Source organism: Passer domesticus, chromosome 3 (genome assembly GCF_036417665.1).
Source record: "Passer domesticus isolate bPasDom1 chromosome 3, bPasDom1.hap1, whole genome shotgun sequence".
NCBI lineage: Eukaryota > Metazoa > Chordata > Aves > Passeriformes > Passeridae > Passer > Passer domesticus.
This window is the reverse complement of record NC_087476.1, coordinates 54,462,693-54,476,881: the sequence shown is the minus strand read 5'-3', so window position 1 is coordinate 54,476,881 and position 14,189 is coordinate 54,462,693. Positions and strand designations below refer to the sequence as shown.

The following is a 14,189-nucleotide window of genomic DNA, read 5'->3' as shown; positions in this document are numbered from 1 at the left end:
GATAACAAAAAAATACAAAAAAAGAAAACAGGAAAAAAAACCCCAAAAAAACTACCCAGTGAAGCAAAAGACTTCTCCTGAAGAAGAATATTTGGCCAGATTTTGTGACAGATGCACCTGTCAAATCAGATAGTACTTTTAAATTTCTTTTCCTACTAGAAACAGAACCCACAGTCTGTGACCGCAGACTTAAAAAATAATGATTGTTGTTGTTATTGGTATATAACTTTAATATTGGTTATTATTATTGGTATATAACTAGGCATTGCTGACTGGCTGTTGAAGCATCTTATAAATCTGGAAGGCCAGATTTACAATGCAATACCAAGAAGTTCATCAAATCGGGGACAGTAATTGGACAAGTGCTGACAATTAGTCAGAAACAGATTTCAGCATAAAGTTAATACTAGAAGAGCCCTTGCAGAGAGAAAGAAACTTGCACTTATTAAAAGCTTTATTTTATATTTTTTAAAAACAATCTTGAAAATGAGGATTAATTAAGACATCTGATAGAAAACATACTTTTTTTGCTAATTTTTCATGTGGTACATGATACGTCAAGTTATGAAGCAGTCAGTAATTAAAACCCAAACATTTTATGACCTTGTGTAAAGTGAGTCTGTATGGTTGTGGCAAGCTGGGTCATGGTCAACCATTTTATAATTTAGTAGGATTTACAGTCAACAGACTTTAATACTGTTTTCTAAATTGGGACAAATACTGTTAAAAAAAAAGGGAAAAAAAAAAAATGGTGATTCAAAATGAATTTGAAAATTGCAGGGTCTCTAGAATTTAATTTGTTCTAATGCTGCCTCTTCCAAAATGTCAATAATTGCAGACAGCACCTTCCTCTCCTTGTACCTTTCTTCACAGCTCCTACCCTCCCCATGCAAACTCTGTGCAGTTTGAATCTCTGCTTCATCTTCTGGCAGAAGTCGGATCATGCTATGTACCCAAACAGCACTGTCTCAGTCATGCTTTAGAGGCATAAATGCACTGGGGCAGTGTTGAGGATCATGTGAACTTCCACAGGAACAATGTTTTATAGGCGTCAGTGCTAATTCAAATCAGTTAAAAAGAGTTCTTGAATTTTTTGAATCTAGCCTTGTTCTTGAATTTTTTTCTTTTCACATACACTTACATTGTGAAGTTTTCTCATATGCAAGAGATAGGGCTACTCTCATTTCTACCAGTCCTGAAGATGGATACTAAAAATGATTTTCACCTCAGGGCATCCTCACAAGGATGTCTAGGCAGCTTCGTGTTAGGAAATCTAGACACCCAACAGAACTGCTGGGGCACCACCTACAAAGAAAGTCAAAACCAAAGAAGAAAGCAGGACCCTAAACACTCAGTGTGTCCCTTGTGCTTCCTACAGCTTCCAGCTTCTAAGTCCTTTCTAAAAAGCCTAAGAATAATGCACTTTTATAATATATAGTGTACAACTATGATTCTGATCTATGAGATATGACCAGAATATGTTAACCTGAGTCCTATCAGTTACTACCTAAATAATGGAATGCTGAAACTCCCTGAATGCTAAAGGCTTCTCCTTTCTGATGAATTTATTTTGCTTGCAAAGGGGAGAGCAAATCCATCATAAAAACCTCAGGAGGAATTTTTCTGTCATATTTTTAATACATTTTTTCCAGTCATTTATCAGGTCTTCTGGTAATCACGAGAGATTTTGAGCATCTTTACATTCATGCTTTAGCAACATTAGATTAATTTGAAAATTAAGTCATTTTCCCATTACAAACAAAAAACCCCTTGAGATATCACTAAGGTTCTTATAAATAATTTGATCCAGTGATGTAGAGGACAGAACCTAAACCCAAAACCTGTCCCTATGGTCTCCGATTCATACACCAGCATGTTGCTGTTGGGAAACCCTCATCCCCCTGCCCCAACATTATCCTGGTGAATAGGAAAGGTGAGGATCAGGGATGCAAAGTGAGCTACAGCATTTTTCTCTATTATCTGTTCACAGCTCTGACTCTTTTACAGAAGACAGGCATCCACAGCAGCTCTCATACTGAAGAGAACATGTCTCCATCTTTCAAAAGGAGTGGAAAGACATGATCTCCATTGTGTCACAGGGTCCCCAGAGCAACTTCTCAGAAAGCTGGCATCACACTTTCTAGGGGCTTATGCTGCCTTCTAGGAGCAAATTCACCTGTGCTGCCTTCTAGGGGACTTTTTGAGCCATTGTGCTCCAGATAGCCCTGACTGAGGGTACATTCCTGGTGTTGTGCTGAAACTCAGCTAAAAGCTCCTTGGGACCTCCAGAAAGTGGGACCCTGATTTACCTGGTTACCAGTGAAACTCTTCACCTAGGCTGAGCAACCATTCAACAGTCTTTAAATACAAACAAGGAAATAGTATAAAGAAGTGAGGACTGTAGTTCACTACTGACATATTTTAAAAATCTGGCTCAAACCCCTCAAATGATCATTTGATAAATAACAGCTAAATCTCTTGCTCTGCACCAATTTGATGGCAAAGCTCCAATGACCTCTATATCAAGTCAATTACATTTAAAAGGCATCAGCCGCCTCAATGTTCTTCCTCATCAACTAGATCCCCATTTCACATACACTGCTCATAAAAAAACAAGCTCCTTCTAATGAATACATGCAAAGGAGATGCTGAAAACATCACCTTAATATTTGCATCTCTTTCCTTGCTACTCACTTCTATTTACATCATATTGTCCATCTTGACCTCCATCACTTAAATTAACAATCCCCATTCTCTCTATGCTATGATCACCCAGTGATATATACACTTTTGTCACTATCCTGTAATTGCTAGCTTTGTTTCTTTATTGCTCTATGTGTCTTTTCCCTCGCTTTTCAATCCCTGAAACAGATGCCTGTCTCACTCATTCCAAGTCGTCAAAGGAGAAAAAGACATCACACATTAAATCTTAATGAGAAGGAAAAAACAAAAAAGGCCAGGCCCCAATTTACTTCTTTGGTGTAATTAGGCATTCTAGTGAAACAAAGAATTATTTATGGAGAACTAGCATATACTAATGTGTGAGGTGAATTTTTTTCATCAAGATGGAAATACAGTAGTTAGTGTTATTTGAAAAAACACTGAAAATGTAAACAGCCTACAAATATTAAAACTTTTGTGTAGTGGCTAGTTCACTTTATCCCTCTGAGGAATACAGACCTTCACAGCATGTGATTGATTTTGCTAGTCTCAAAATCCATTTGACTGAAGTAGTTCTCTGTAAGCTACCTTTATTCATGTGCGTGTGCCGTAACTACAAGTTGTGTCTGCTCATCTACATGTTTCTATGTCAAATATAAGTTCTGGCAATCTCATATTATACTGTTGTTGCCTCACATTTCTGTATGCATGTGAAGTGCATGTCTGTTGGTTTCTGACTGACTCCCACAAATTAGCCATTAACTCCTTTGTTATCTGATCTAAAAGATAATTTTGGCTATACTCAGAATGTTTTCTGCTCACAGTATATACATCAAAGAGCCAAGATCCTCATTGTGACGCAGGGTGGAGAGCTGACTTTACCTTACAATACTATTTTAAAAATTTCTCTTCATTTTCGCTGGAAATCTACATGTGCTACCTCATAGTGAGAATAAGATTTCTCTGCAAAAACTAGTAGAGGTCACAAAGAGAATAAAATTTCCACTCCACTCCTACAATTCTCCATTTCTAGAATTCTGGCCAGGTGCATGCAGTTCATCTGATGTGCAGAGAAGTGCCTCCAAGCATTTTCAGGGAACGAAGTTGAAGGGTTAATTAAGGTACGGAGTTCTTCATATTTAATGAATGTCTTACCCACATCTAAAATACCACTGTTGAATATCAAATGGCTCCTGACTCAAAGCTGTTGGCTTGAGCCATACACAGGGACCAAAAGGTGGAAAATAGGAGAAAGGATAGTAAATAAAATGAGGAACAAAAGTAAGGATGATGAGTAAGGAACAAATAGGCACTGTCTGAAGATACATGTAGCTCTGACAGAGGCATATCCTTCTGATCACAAAAACAAGAATGTTTGATGGCAAAGGTCTTCACATAATGTTTTAAGATAGCAAAACATGGATAAGAGATCAGATGTAGCACATTCCACAAAAAATCTAAACCTTCTTCTCAATTTACTAATTTTCCTTACCTCTTGCATAGCTTCATTTGCAAGAGCCTTGGCTTCCTTGGCAACTCTTTCAGCTTCGTCTGTGTAATCCTTGATGTTAGTATAAGCATTGAAAGCACGTGTGGCATTGAAAGAGAGGTTTTTTGCTTCAGTAAGGATTCTGTAGGAATGAGGAAAGTAAACACACCATTAAACCTGCTGCCAGAGCTCAACAGAACAAAGTATCCTACATTTTGAAACCCAACAGCCTGTATTTCTAAGGCTATTTCTAAGGTGTTTAGAAAGCAATGCTACATTTGAGATTTCAGGAGATCTGACATCATGTGTTTAATGGAATTCATATTTCATTAGGGCAGAAAGACATAAAGAACAATGTTTGCTAGAAGACGAGGTTCTGTGAGATAAAAATAGATCAGACATTGAGAAAAGATAGCACTGTGCTTAATGCTGTAATACAAGTAACATATTCATCATGTGGGTTTTTAGGCTACGTGCTGAGCCAGGCAACTTGAGGAAACTTGCACTGTATGAACATGAAGGATCATCAGAGACATGTTTTAAAGTAGAATCTATGAAAAATTAATTTCTTGGTCTGGCTGCCAAACACAGAATTGCAAGTTTTGAAGGAGATCTCAGTCTAAACCAAATCCTAAACGTTAATTTTGCCAACCAAAATGAAAAACATCGGCAGTAATGCTTCATGTTGAATGTGATGTTCAATTTACATGAAATACTCCATTCTGATAGCTATAAATAGATTAAATACAGTTAGTATTTGCTGGTGCAGAGACAGTGTTCAGCTAGCCTCTCTCCTAGGGGAATTTCTAGTCAGCAGGCTGGGGAAATAACTTTTCCTGCACTCTCTCTGTATGATATATTAAAACATTTTCTATAAAGAATTGCTGCACCTACAGAATGAACTCGAAGACAACTATCTCAGTAGCTATTATGACCAATGTTAATTTTACTGAATGAAGTGTAAATGGACTAAAATCCCCACTTGAACTGGATGAGAATGGATCTGAACTTGGATTTTTGCCTCTCTGGGAAAATCTCTAGCCATGCAGGTGTATGAGAGAGACAGAGACTACTCCTGTTGGACCTGTTCCAGCTTGTATAAACTAGTCATTGAGACAGTGTGTGTAAGAAAGAAAAACTCATCCCAGTAATTTATCTGTTCTCTAAAGAACTATGACAGTTGGGCTCTGATCCTCACATCAATTACTTACTGATTTCTACAAAATGCCACAGAAAAGAAAAAGAGGACAGAAGGTATAGTCCATGGACTCAACATGTAGCTAATAGAGGGAAAGAGATTCCCTTTAGGTTACTGCAGAAACTGCATGACCGAGCTGCCTCTGCATCACCCTTGGAAAAGCGAATCTCTTTCCTCAACTACAGCTGGAGCTCACTAGGCTACTCTAAGTTTCTGGGATGTTCTGTTAGACAAATGTGGAGCCCAGAACAGCTACCTAGCAGGTAGCTCAAGAATTGCTTAGAAAACATGGTTCAAATCCTTTTCAGTTAGGAAAAACCTAAACTGAATTTGCCAAATATCAATGGTGTTTACTCACAAACAGGCAATTAGTTATAAGGGAGAAGCCCATACTAATGCTTCCTTGTACACAGCAGAAATAACAATTTTTTCCTAGGTTAAGTTCATGAATGGTTCCATTTTCTAACACTCAAGAGAACATCCTCATTTTCAACCAATATATTATTCCAATGCTTAGAGGGTGACTGGAGAGACAGGGCTCTCCCTCTATTTCTCCTGTAAGAAGAAACAGTAATCTACGAAAAATTTAGAATTGTCTGAGACACTCAAGTGCCAGTTGTGAAGGTAGATACACTTTTTAATTTCTCAAACTGATAAGAGACTGTATATGCCTATAAAATATAACTATTTATTGTCAGTGCATGAAGTAAACAGCTTTATTCTGATTACACAGTACCATGGTATTTCTTTGTCCTTTGAAGATATGTATCTATCTGACCACATCAGAAATTTTAACTTTGAACAATCTGCCTTAGACATAGTTTTTAATGTCCTTGATTCTGTGGAGTTTATTGTCTTTTTTGAGAAACTGAGGTTGATATCTGGATCAGACATAGGTATGCATGGTGCTGTTCTAACATCTTAAAACATTACCCTAATCTCCTTAAGGCCAAGCTGTCACCTACACTAAGACAGAAGCACATATGAACACCCATAAAAAAGTCTCTTTTGAATAGTTAAAAAGTTATATCTCAAAGCATGTTTTGCCAACATTTGAATAGGAAGCAAAATCTTTTTTGTCTACATTTTCTCCCTTTCTTAGTTCCTTCATGACAACGTTCCGTGTATTCGGATATTTATGTGTGGTTTGGTGTGACACTAAAGACACTCATTTTCAAATTCATTTTTACCCAGGAAACCACTGCTATCATTATTTTACACAAACCTTAAAACACATATTACACTGCGTATCTAGAGTAGTGTAACAACACTGTAAACGAAGCCAGTAATTTTGTAAGTATCAGAGCTAATTTCCTGTCTTTTCCTCAAAATTACAGATGCTGGTAAGAAAAAACTGTGTTAAGCAGCTGCTCACAAGTCTTTGAGATATTCAAGTCTTCAGGTAGATTTAAAAGATATAAGCAGCAAAAAAGTAGCATATTGTTGATATTTAAAAACGATTTTTTTTTTTCATGCAGTGAATTTATAAAATACTGAAGCTCTGAAGCTGATGCTGGGAACAGGTCCAATAGGCAGAATATCCATTGTCTGTTTCTGGGTATTACTATTGCAAATTACACTTAATATTTATGGTTTGCTTTCTTAAGTGCATATAATGCAATAAAACAAAAGACACCCCTCTCTTTTCCCCCCAAAAATTGAAAAAAAACCAACAAAACCTCATTTTATATTCTTTCCAGGAAACTGTTTTCATGATGAGTTATATAGTATCATTCTTCTGAAAGAGTGGTCATATAAATGAAGGGCATTGCAGCTCTTATATTTAAGAATGTGATAGTGGTAAACAGAAGCTGAAGTTTCTGTTCTTGGTTTTAAGCATTTTGGTCCAGGACACCTACTTTTTTGGGAGAACATTAGGAAACTGGTAGAGAAAGTACTGTCCATCACTAAGGGGGACTTCTGACAGTAAACAATTTAGTATCACAATAATAGTCTCCTACCAAAATGGTCATTTTAAAAAGGAAAATTCTACTTGCTTTTAACAAATGCACATGAAAACGTAGTAAGCTCTTTAAGAAGAATTTCTATTTCTTTCACTATGTAGCAGTAAGCATGTGATAAATTAAACTGTGGTATTAGTGCATCTGAGGGCACTGTTTGCTGTCCATGCAGCCTATAAGAATCACAAGATGTAGGACACTGCTTACAAGAGATAAATAAATTTACTTAATAGTTGTGTACTTGTACATGCCACTGGTTATTTGTACACCCCCAGTGACAGATGTCAAAGAAGATTAATGCCCTTCAAGGTCTGTGAAGCAATTTTGCAACCTGCTTCATGATTTTAGCATTACCAGTGAATGTCTGCCTTACCCATCCAGCACTGCAGATGATTCATTCAGCTGGCCCGCATGGTTCTCAGCTTGCAACACCTTTTCTGGAAGCATCCTGTCACGAATTTCTTGTGATAAGTCATCTATTTTGTCTTTCAGCTGATCAGACATTGGCTGTACCTTATTTGCAACACCTTCTACATACTGAAAATGGCAAAAGAAAAACCCTTAAATTTCTGATTGTAAACATTCTGTAGCCTTATCTATATATAAGGGTGTTTGTTCTTTCCTTGTGGGCTATTATCTCAACTTACCCATGCATTAAAATTTCATGGAACTAGTATAGAAAGAGTAACAGGACTGGCTGGACTGGAAAGCAGAGAGGAGATAATATTCCAAGAGCTACCTGTCTCTCCTGAGCTCAGTAGAAGCTTTTCTTTCACAATTAAGGAATTATATGGTTTAAAAGCTTATAAACTAATTTGGATTTGTTTCCTAAACATAGATACATGCATAGCTATATTAAATGGTCGCTGTGCTCCACAGTATTAACCAATAAGTGGCAGAAGTTTCATGTTTCAGGACCCTTTGAGTGGCTACAATGTCTTTTTGCTTATTAAAGCTTCTCAGTAAGAACCATGCTTTTTGAAGACTTGCCATTCCTGTTTCAAAAAGCTGTCTCACTGTGTCTCCTTTTCCATTTTTCCAAAGAGTATTTTTCCATTTATTACAGCAAGCTGTGATGCATGCTGGAAATATCTTCAGAACCAATGATACTTCAAGTTGCCTTTTTTTTTTTTGTAGCTATGACACTGATCTCAAACTCTGTTGATAAAACTTCTAAGGCAGAATTTTCAAAAATATTATGCAAAAGGAGAGTTCAATCATCTCCCTGATCTGTCTAGACTTAAAATTGTGGCCACAGGCAACAAATTATTCCTGAAGCTTCCTTCTGATATACACACAGTTTTTGTGCAGATAAATCTATACCTAGATTACAGAGTTGCAGTAAGACTGTGAATGGGTCTGCTGCATCTGTAATTCTTAAGATAAAGTTAGTACCACAATCAGAATACCGCATTTATAAATGGAAGAGTCCCTAAACATTATGACCTAGCTCACATGTAATCCAATGAAGCACTTAAAATGCCAAATTATTAATTTTTATACACCAGACTAGCTTTCCTGCTATACAGCAATGGAAAAAGAATTGTCCCAAGTAAAATATTTCAATGTTGATAAATGCAATTAAAAATTAGGTGTTACTTTATTTATCTATTTTGCTTTCAGAATTATATTTATTGTACTAATCCTTAGGTAAGTATGATAAAATACTTACCTCTACAGCTATGCTGATGTCATTTGCAAGTTTATTGGCTTCATTAAGGACATCATTCCCTTCCTGAAGGGTCTTTTCAACATCTTGTCTGCCATCTTCTACAGCTTGCTTCCTTTTCTATAGGATGAGTTCACACAAAGAAAGAGATGAGTTGTTTACTAGAACAGTCCAAATGCCAGCACCTCAGTATAAGAATGCATTTTGTAGCCATGCCACAATGCCCCTTCTGCAACTCTCTGAGCCCTCAGAGCTGAGACAGTGACAAGAATAAAGCACATGTAAGGTATCTTTCCTTTGTCCTCCTAGTCCCAGCTGTGTATTGTCCTCCCATGGGGCAGGGCTTTTGTTGCTTTCTGACAGAGGTCATTGGCTGAAGTACTACTGCAAAATGAACCAGAAAGTTACCAATCCTAATTATAACCTAGATGTGTAAGTTCCTCATGTTGTAAATCACCTCTGATGATGAAGCAAAAAATTTTACAAATATTCTGCTGCTTTCCTACTTCCATCCACTGGTACTTCATCAACTGCTGAATACAAAATAAGAGGTTTGGAATAACCTACAGATTTCTGTTATTCCAACTAGTAAAACTACTGCGTACTGTGTGGAAAGAATGGACTTCTGAATAAATAGTTGGCCATTTCCTGTGCAAGACCCAGTGAATATCACAGATCAGATTGACAGGAGGCCATGGCAGCCTTGTGGGCAGGACTGCTGGAAAGGCACTCTGCTATAGCGATGCAGAGAATATTTTTAAAACTGAAATAGCAGGTAATTTCTCCAACCTTTATCCATTCACCTTTGGGAAGAAAATGCACAGAACAGAGATCACCTAAATTCGTCAGATCACTGCATTTCCTTAATTCAAACAAGTGCAGAAATCTTTGCTGAGAACGGAGGTCTCAGAACTCTAACCTCATATTGTACTTGAGGTGAAAGCTCACCAAGATACAGAGCTGAAACATTTATCTTCATTAGGTTGACTCTGCTCTTTATGTCTTGGTTAAACGCTTGTTAATGTACAGTATAATATGCTCTTTAAGTCTCTGCAATTTAAATTAAATCACAAGCAGACCCCTCTGCTATGAGAGAGATCATTCATAACAGCTACTAACTACCGAGGATAGAGTTTGATTTATTACTCTGTAATATCCACACACCCCCTTCAGTCTTCTTCCCAGGGGTTGGAAAAGGAGATGAAAGTGTAAGTTTTCTAGAAGCAAATATATGACAGCAAAGATTTTAACAGACCTCCTTTTTAAATATTGAGCACATGCTTTGAATTTTACATGACTGTTTATACTGGGACGAATTTAATTTCCCACAGAATAATAAATCCAGTGTACCTTACACAAAGCAGATAGTATTATTTCAATAAAGCAGGAGAGTAATTCTACTTTTAAAAGCCAGTGCACTTCCTCATTCTGAGGAACATGTTCCCTTTAAATTACATTAGATGTAGTTATATTTTTATAATATTTTTTTTGCTTCTATTTTTGTTTCAATATTTAATCATGCCAAGGTTCCATCTTTAATCAGAATCAAAGTAATTGAGAGTAAAACTTGTCAGCACTCACCTCCAGCATGGTCATATTTTTTTGATTGACTGCAGATAAACGATCAGCCTCCCAAATTTTACTTGCAGCTTCTTTCAGCAGATCTTGTGCATCAGCAACTTTGCTCTGGTAGTCTGCTAGCTTGTCCCGGACCTCATTTTTGAGATCCTCATTTTTCTCACTGGGCTCACCAAATAATTTCTTCACCGTGTCCAAAAGATCTTCTGCATTCCTGAAATACATTGCCACCTATGAAGACACTGAGTTCACATTCCCTACACCAAATAATCTGAATAGTTTCAATAACATGCAAATGAAATTGAAAAACTAAGTCTCAAAGAAAATGAAATTAAATTAAGTCTCAAAGTAATTTTTAAGATGACACATGCTTAATAAAGTGAAAGAACAGCTGTTTCTAAGCCCTTTCTCAAAAGAGGTTTTTAAATTCCACTAAGGTCCTATTTATGAAGCAGAATATATTCAAATATTCCCCACTGAAGACTTTTTAAAAAAAATTTTTTTTGTTAATTTCCATTCTTGAGATCTGACTGGCAAACTGAAGTTTTCTGAAACGTTTCAACTTGTCTAAAAGATTTCCTTCACTCCCATTGATGTGACATGTGACACAAAGTGGTTTCCTACCTCAAACTGAGGAGGATTTGTAGATATGGCCAATTTCAAGCTGTCGTGAAGCAGACAACTGCTTTAGACTAGACAGTCAAAAATAATAAATGCTTTCTGGTGAAATAAAAAAAAACAACAAACCTAGATCCTTGGATTTATGACTTCCAGTAGTCAAAAAATTTTGCTTATCTAAAAAACACTCTGGAATATTTTTAATGGATTTTGCTGACCCCAGTTTTAAGGGACTGGAGTACTGTCATCTGCCTGCCTCAAATCAGTTTCACCCAAGGCAACACCACTGTGTTAAGCCAATGATATGTCAAGGGCAGGAAAGAAAAAAAAAAAAGTGGCACTTCAGGCACTTCCAAAATGATGCTTTAGAGATAAGAAAAATCCTAAGTAAACAGGAATATATAGGATAGATAATAACTACAGAAAAAAATTTATCACTCTTCCACTTAGGATAGATTAAGTTTTACTTCTTGTTTCACCGTGCCAAAATGTGGAAAGCAAGAACTGTATTTTCTGAAAAAAATACTGCAATTTGGCCTGCTTGTAGTAAGTTCCACTAGGAATCTTCTAAAAATATAAAAAAAATGCACACCAAAAAGATATAGGCAAGGAGGAACAGATATGCTAACACTGGACATAATTTAAATGAAGGGTCTGAAATGAAGCCAAGGGAAGTCAAATTGTTATCTTAGTTTTGGGATTTTCTGAGACGGATTTGAGTTTTTTTCCCATCAATTCTGCCTTTGGTTTTGATAAAAAAAATATTCACATATTGAATTCACAACTTCTAAGAACAAAATATTTAATCAAAACTAGATCTCAATATTGACACCCTGTCACAGAAGTGTAGAAAGGAAATTAGGATTTCTCTCATACCTCCTCCATTATTCTTCTATAAGAAGCTCCTGTCTTACACTTCTGGCAAATTTTGACACCCTTATGACACTGCAGTACTGGAGAAACAGTACAAAACAGATGGATTTTCCTTTTATTCCCTTGCCTAATAGCACAGTTCAAACTACTTATCCATCCAGTAGTCTACCTCAAAACTCTTCCTTGGTGCTCCTAAGATAGCACTTCCATATTGATCTGTTGTGCATTCTCCCGCTGCTCTTTCTAATGAAGTATGAGGCAATCTGTCCCATGTAATCCCTTGCTTTAGAATTTTTGTGTGATTGGACTGTGACACATTTCTTGTAATACTCGCTTGTACACTTTGCTACTTTCACTGGATACCATCCTAGAAAAATAATAAAACTATACAAAATGCTTGAAGTTTTGGAAGAAACAATCCCAGATCTGGCCTAACACATGGAATGCTGAATGGTCTGGATGCTCAAAATGAGTGCAAGAGAACAAACAAGATTAGAAACTTATGACAAAATGCTTACAAACCATCAACTGCATATGAGTCTAAATATATTAGAATTGCCCTACCAGGAGAAGAAATAAGGATTGTAACATCATGAATAACATGTATAAGGTGATCAATTGTCCATTGTCTCTTCAAAAACAAAACCAGAAATATCAGGAAGCAATGTCAAAATGTAGGAGGCATATCTTCCAATACTGTATGGCTGAGTTATACAATTCCTTCTCCCAGGAAAGTGGATGATAGAAATTCACAGAGCTTCAGAAGCCACCAGACAAATTAGTGGAAGAAAAAGTCACACTAAAATAAAGCTAGTCAGCATACTAAACAGAAAGAAAGAATTCTGGCTCACAGCATCCCTTGATAGCAACTCAGTGGCACCTGAGAAAACATGAAGGAATGTCATAAAACAGTGAAAGATATACTTCATAAATATTAAAAACATGGCACATCAGAATAGCAACTGGTATATTTCTCTATATGCTCTTTTTAGAGAGAAATTACTGACTATTATGCCATTTCAGTACATTATGACAATAAGAGCCTGGATTTGAAAAATTTGAAGGAAAATAAGGGAAAAAACTGCATATGTAAGAGAAGCTTTGCCATCTATGAAAACAACAAAACTTTACTTCATTTGTCTTCTTCATTTAAGTTTTGAGAATTCCCTGAAAACGCAGGAGAGAATCCACTGAATCCTGTCATTTTTTTCTTGGACAAAATTCTGAAAACAGAATACAATCACTGACAAAAGATAACTCACCAAAGAGTAAGTACGGTTAACTACTTCAAAGTGATCATGACGCATGCAAGAGCCTTACTTTATTCAAAAGTAAATATTTCAAATGGGTCTGTAGAAAATACATACATGTGTGGAGCACAGCAATCCACACCCATGAACCTGTACCTCCAGAGTTCTAAGAATCATTAATTTTTCTTCATTCTTCTTCCTTGCAGAGTGTATCCTATCCACTGTCTTACTACAATATTTAAAGGGTTTTATAATATTTTAATATTATAAAATATAATAATATAATATGAAAGAGGCATTTTCAGAAAACAACATCTCTAGGGTCCTTTTCTCCCTACCCTGTAATGCACCGAGACTAATTTTCCTTCTGTTGAGTTGACTGCCAAAATTTATTAGATCTCAGTGACTACCAATAAAGAGGTAACCCTCTCCTTAAGATAAACCATAAAAATTTATTTGAAATCAATGAATGTATCATGTATCTCTAAGTATAAAATATATTCCTATATCAAGAAATTAAAAACTCACTTTGTACATTTCAGGAAGAATGGAAGAAGGAGAGAAGTTCTGTCCCTCAAAAAAAAACCTACTGTATTTTCTATTCTAGCTATTGGGCTAGTGTAGGAAATTATTTCATTGTAGTCTGACAGCTTCATGTTGGCTATAGCATTTGAGGACTAATAACACCTTGTTTGAAAGGCCCTTCTCCAGCCAGTCCTAAATTAGCAGGCAGCACGTTTGGCTAAATTTTTCACATCTCTACTTTTTCCTGGTTTATTTCTGTGTGTGAGTAGAGAAGGCATAGAAGAGACTCAGTGGAATCAGATGAAAAAGCAATAAAACATTGCTCACAAATAAGTTTGCAATATATTCTTTCTCAAGAGAACAGAAA

General features: G+C 36.3%; 1 protein-coding gene across 4 annotated transcripts in view; it reads right to left on the bottom strand.

The window, feature by feature from the left end:
* LAMA2 (laminin subunit alpha 2) overlaps window positions 1-14,189 on the bottom strand; it is a 340,056-nt gene that overhangs the window by 56,926 nt on the left and 268,941 nt on the right. For all 4 annotated transcript variants that reach the window (XM_064413130.1, XM_064413127.1, XM_064413128.1 and 1 more), the window contains 4 exons: window positions 10,560-10,770; window positions 8,982-9,098; window positions 7,683-7,846; window positions 4,154-4,292 (listed from right to left, as the gene is read on the bottom strand). In XM_064413130.1, the coding sequence (XP_064269200.1) occupies window positions 4,154-4,292; window positions 7,683-7,846; window positions 8,982-9,098; window positions 10,560-10,770 (631 nt within the window). The remainder of the gene's footprint in view (window positions 1-4,153; window positions 4,293-7,682; window positions 7,847-8,981; window positions 9,099-10,559; window positions 10,771-14,189) is intronic.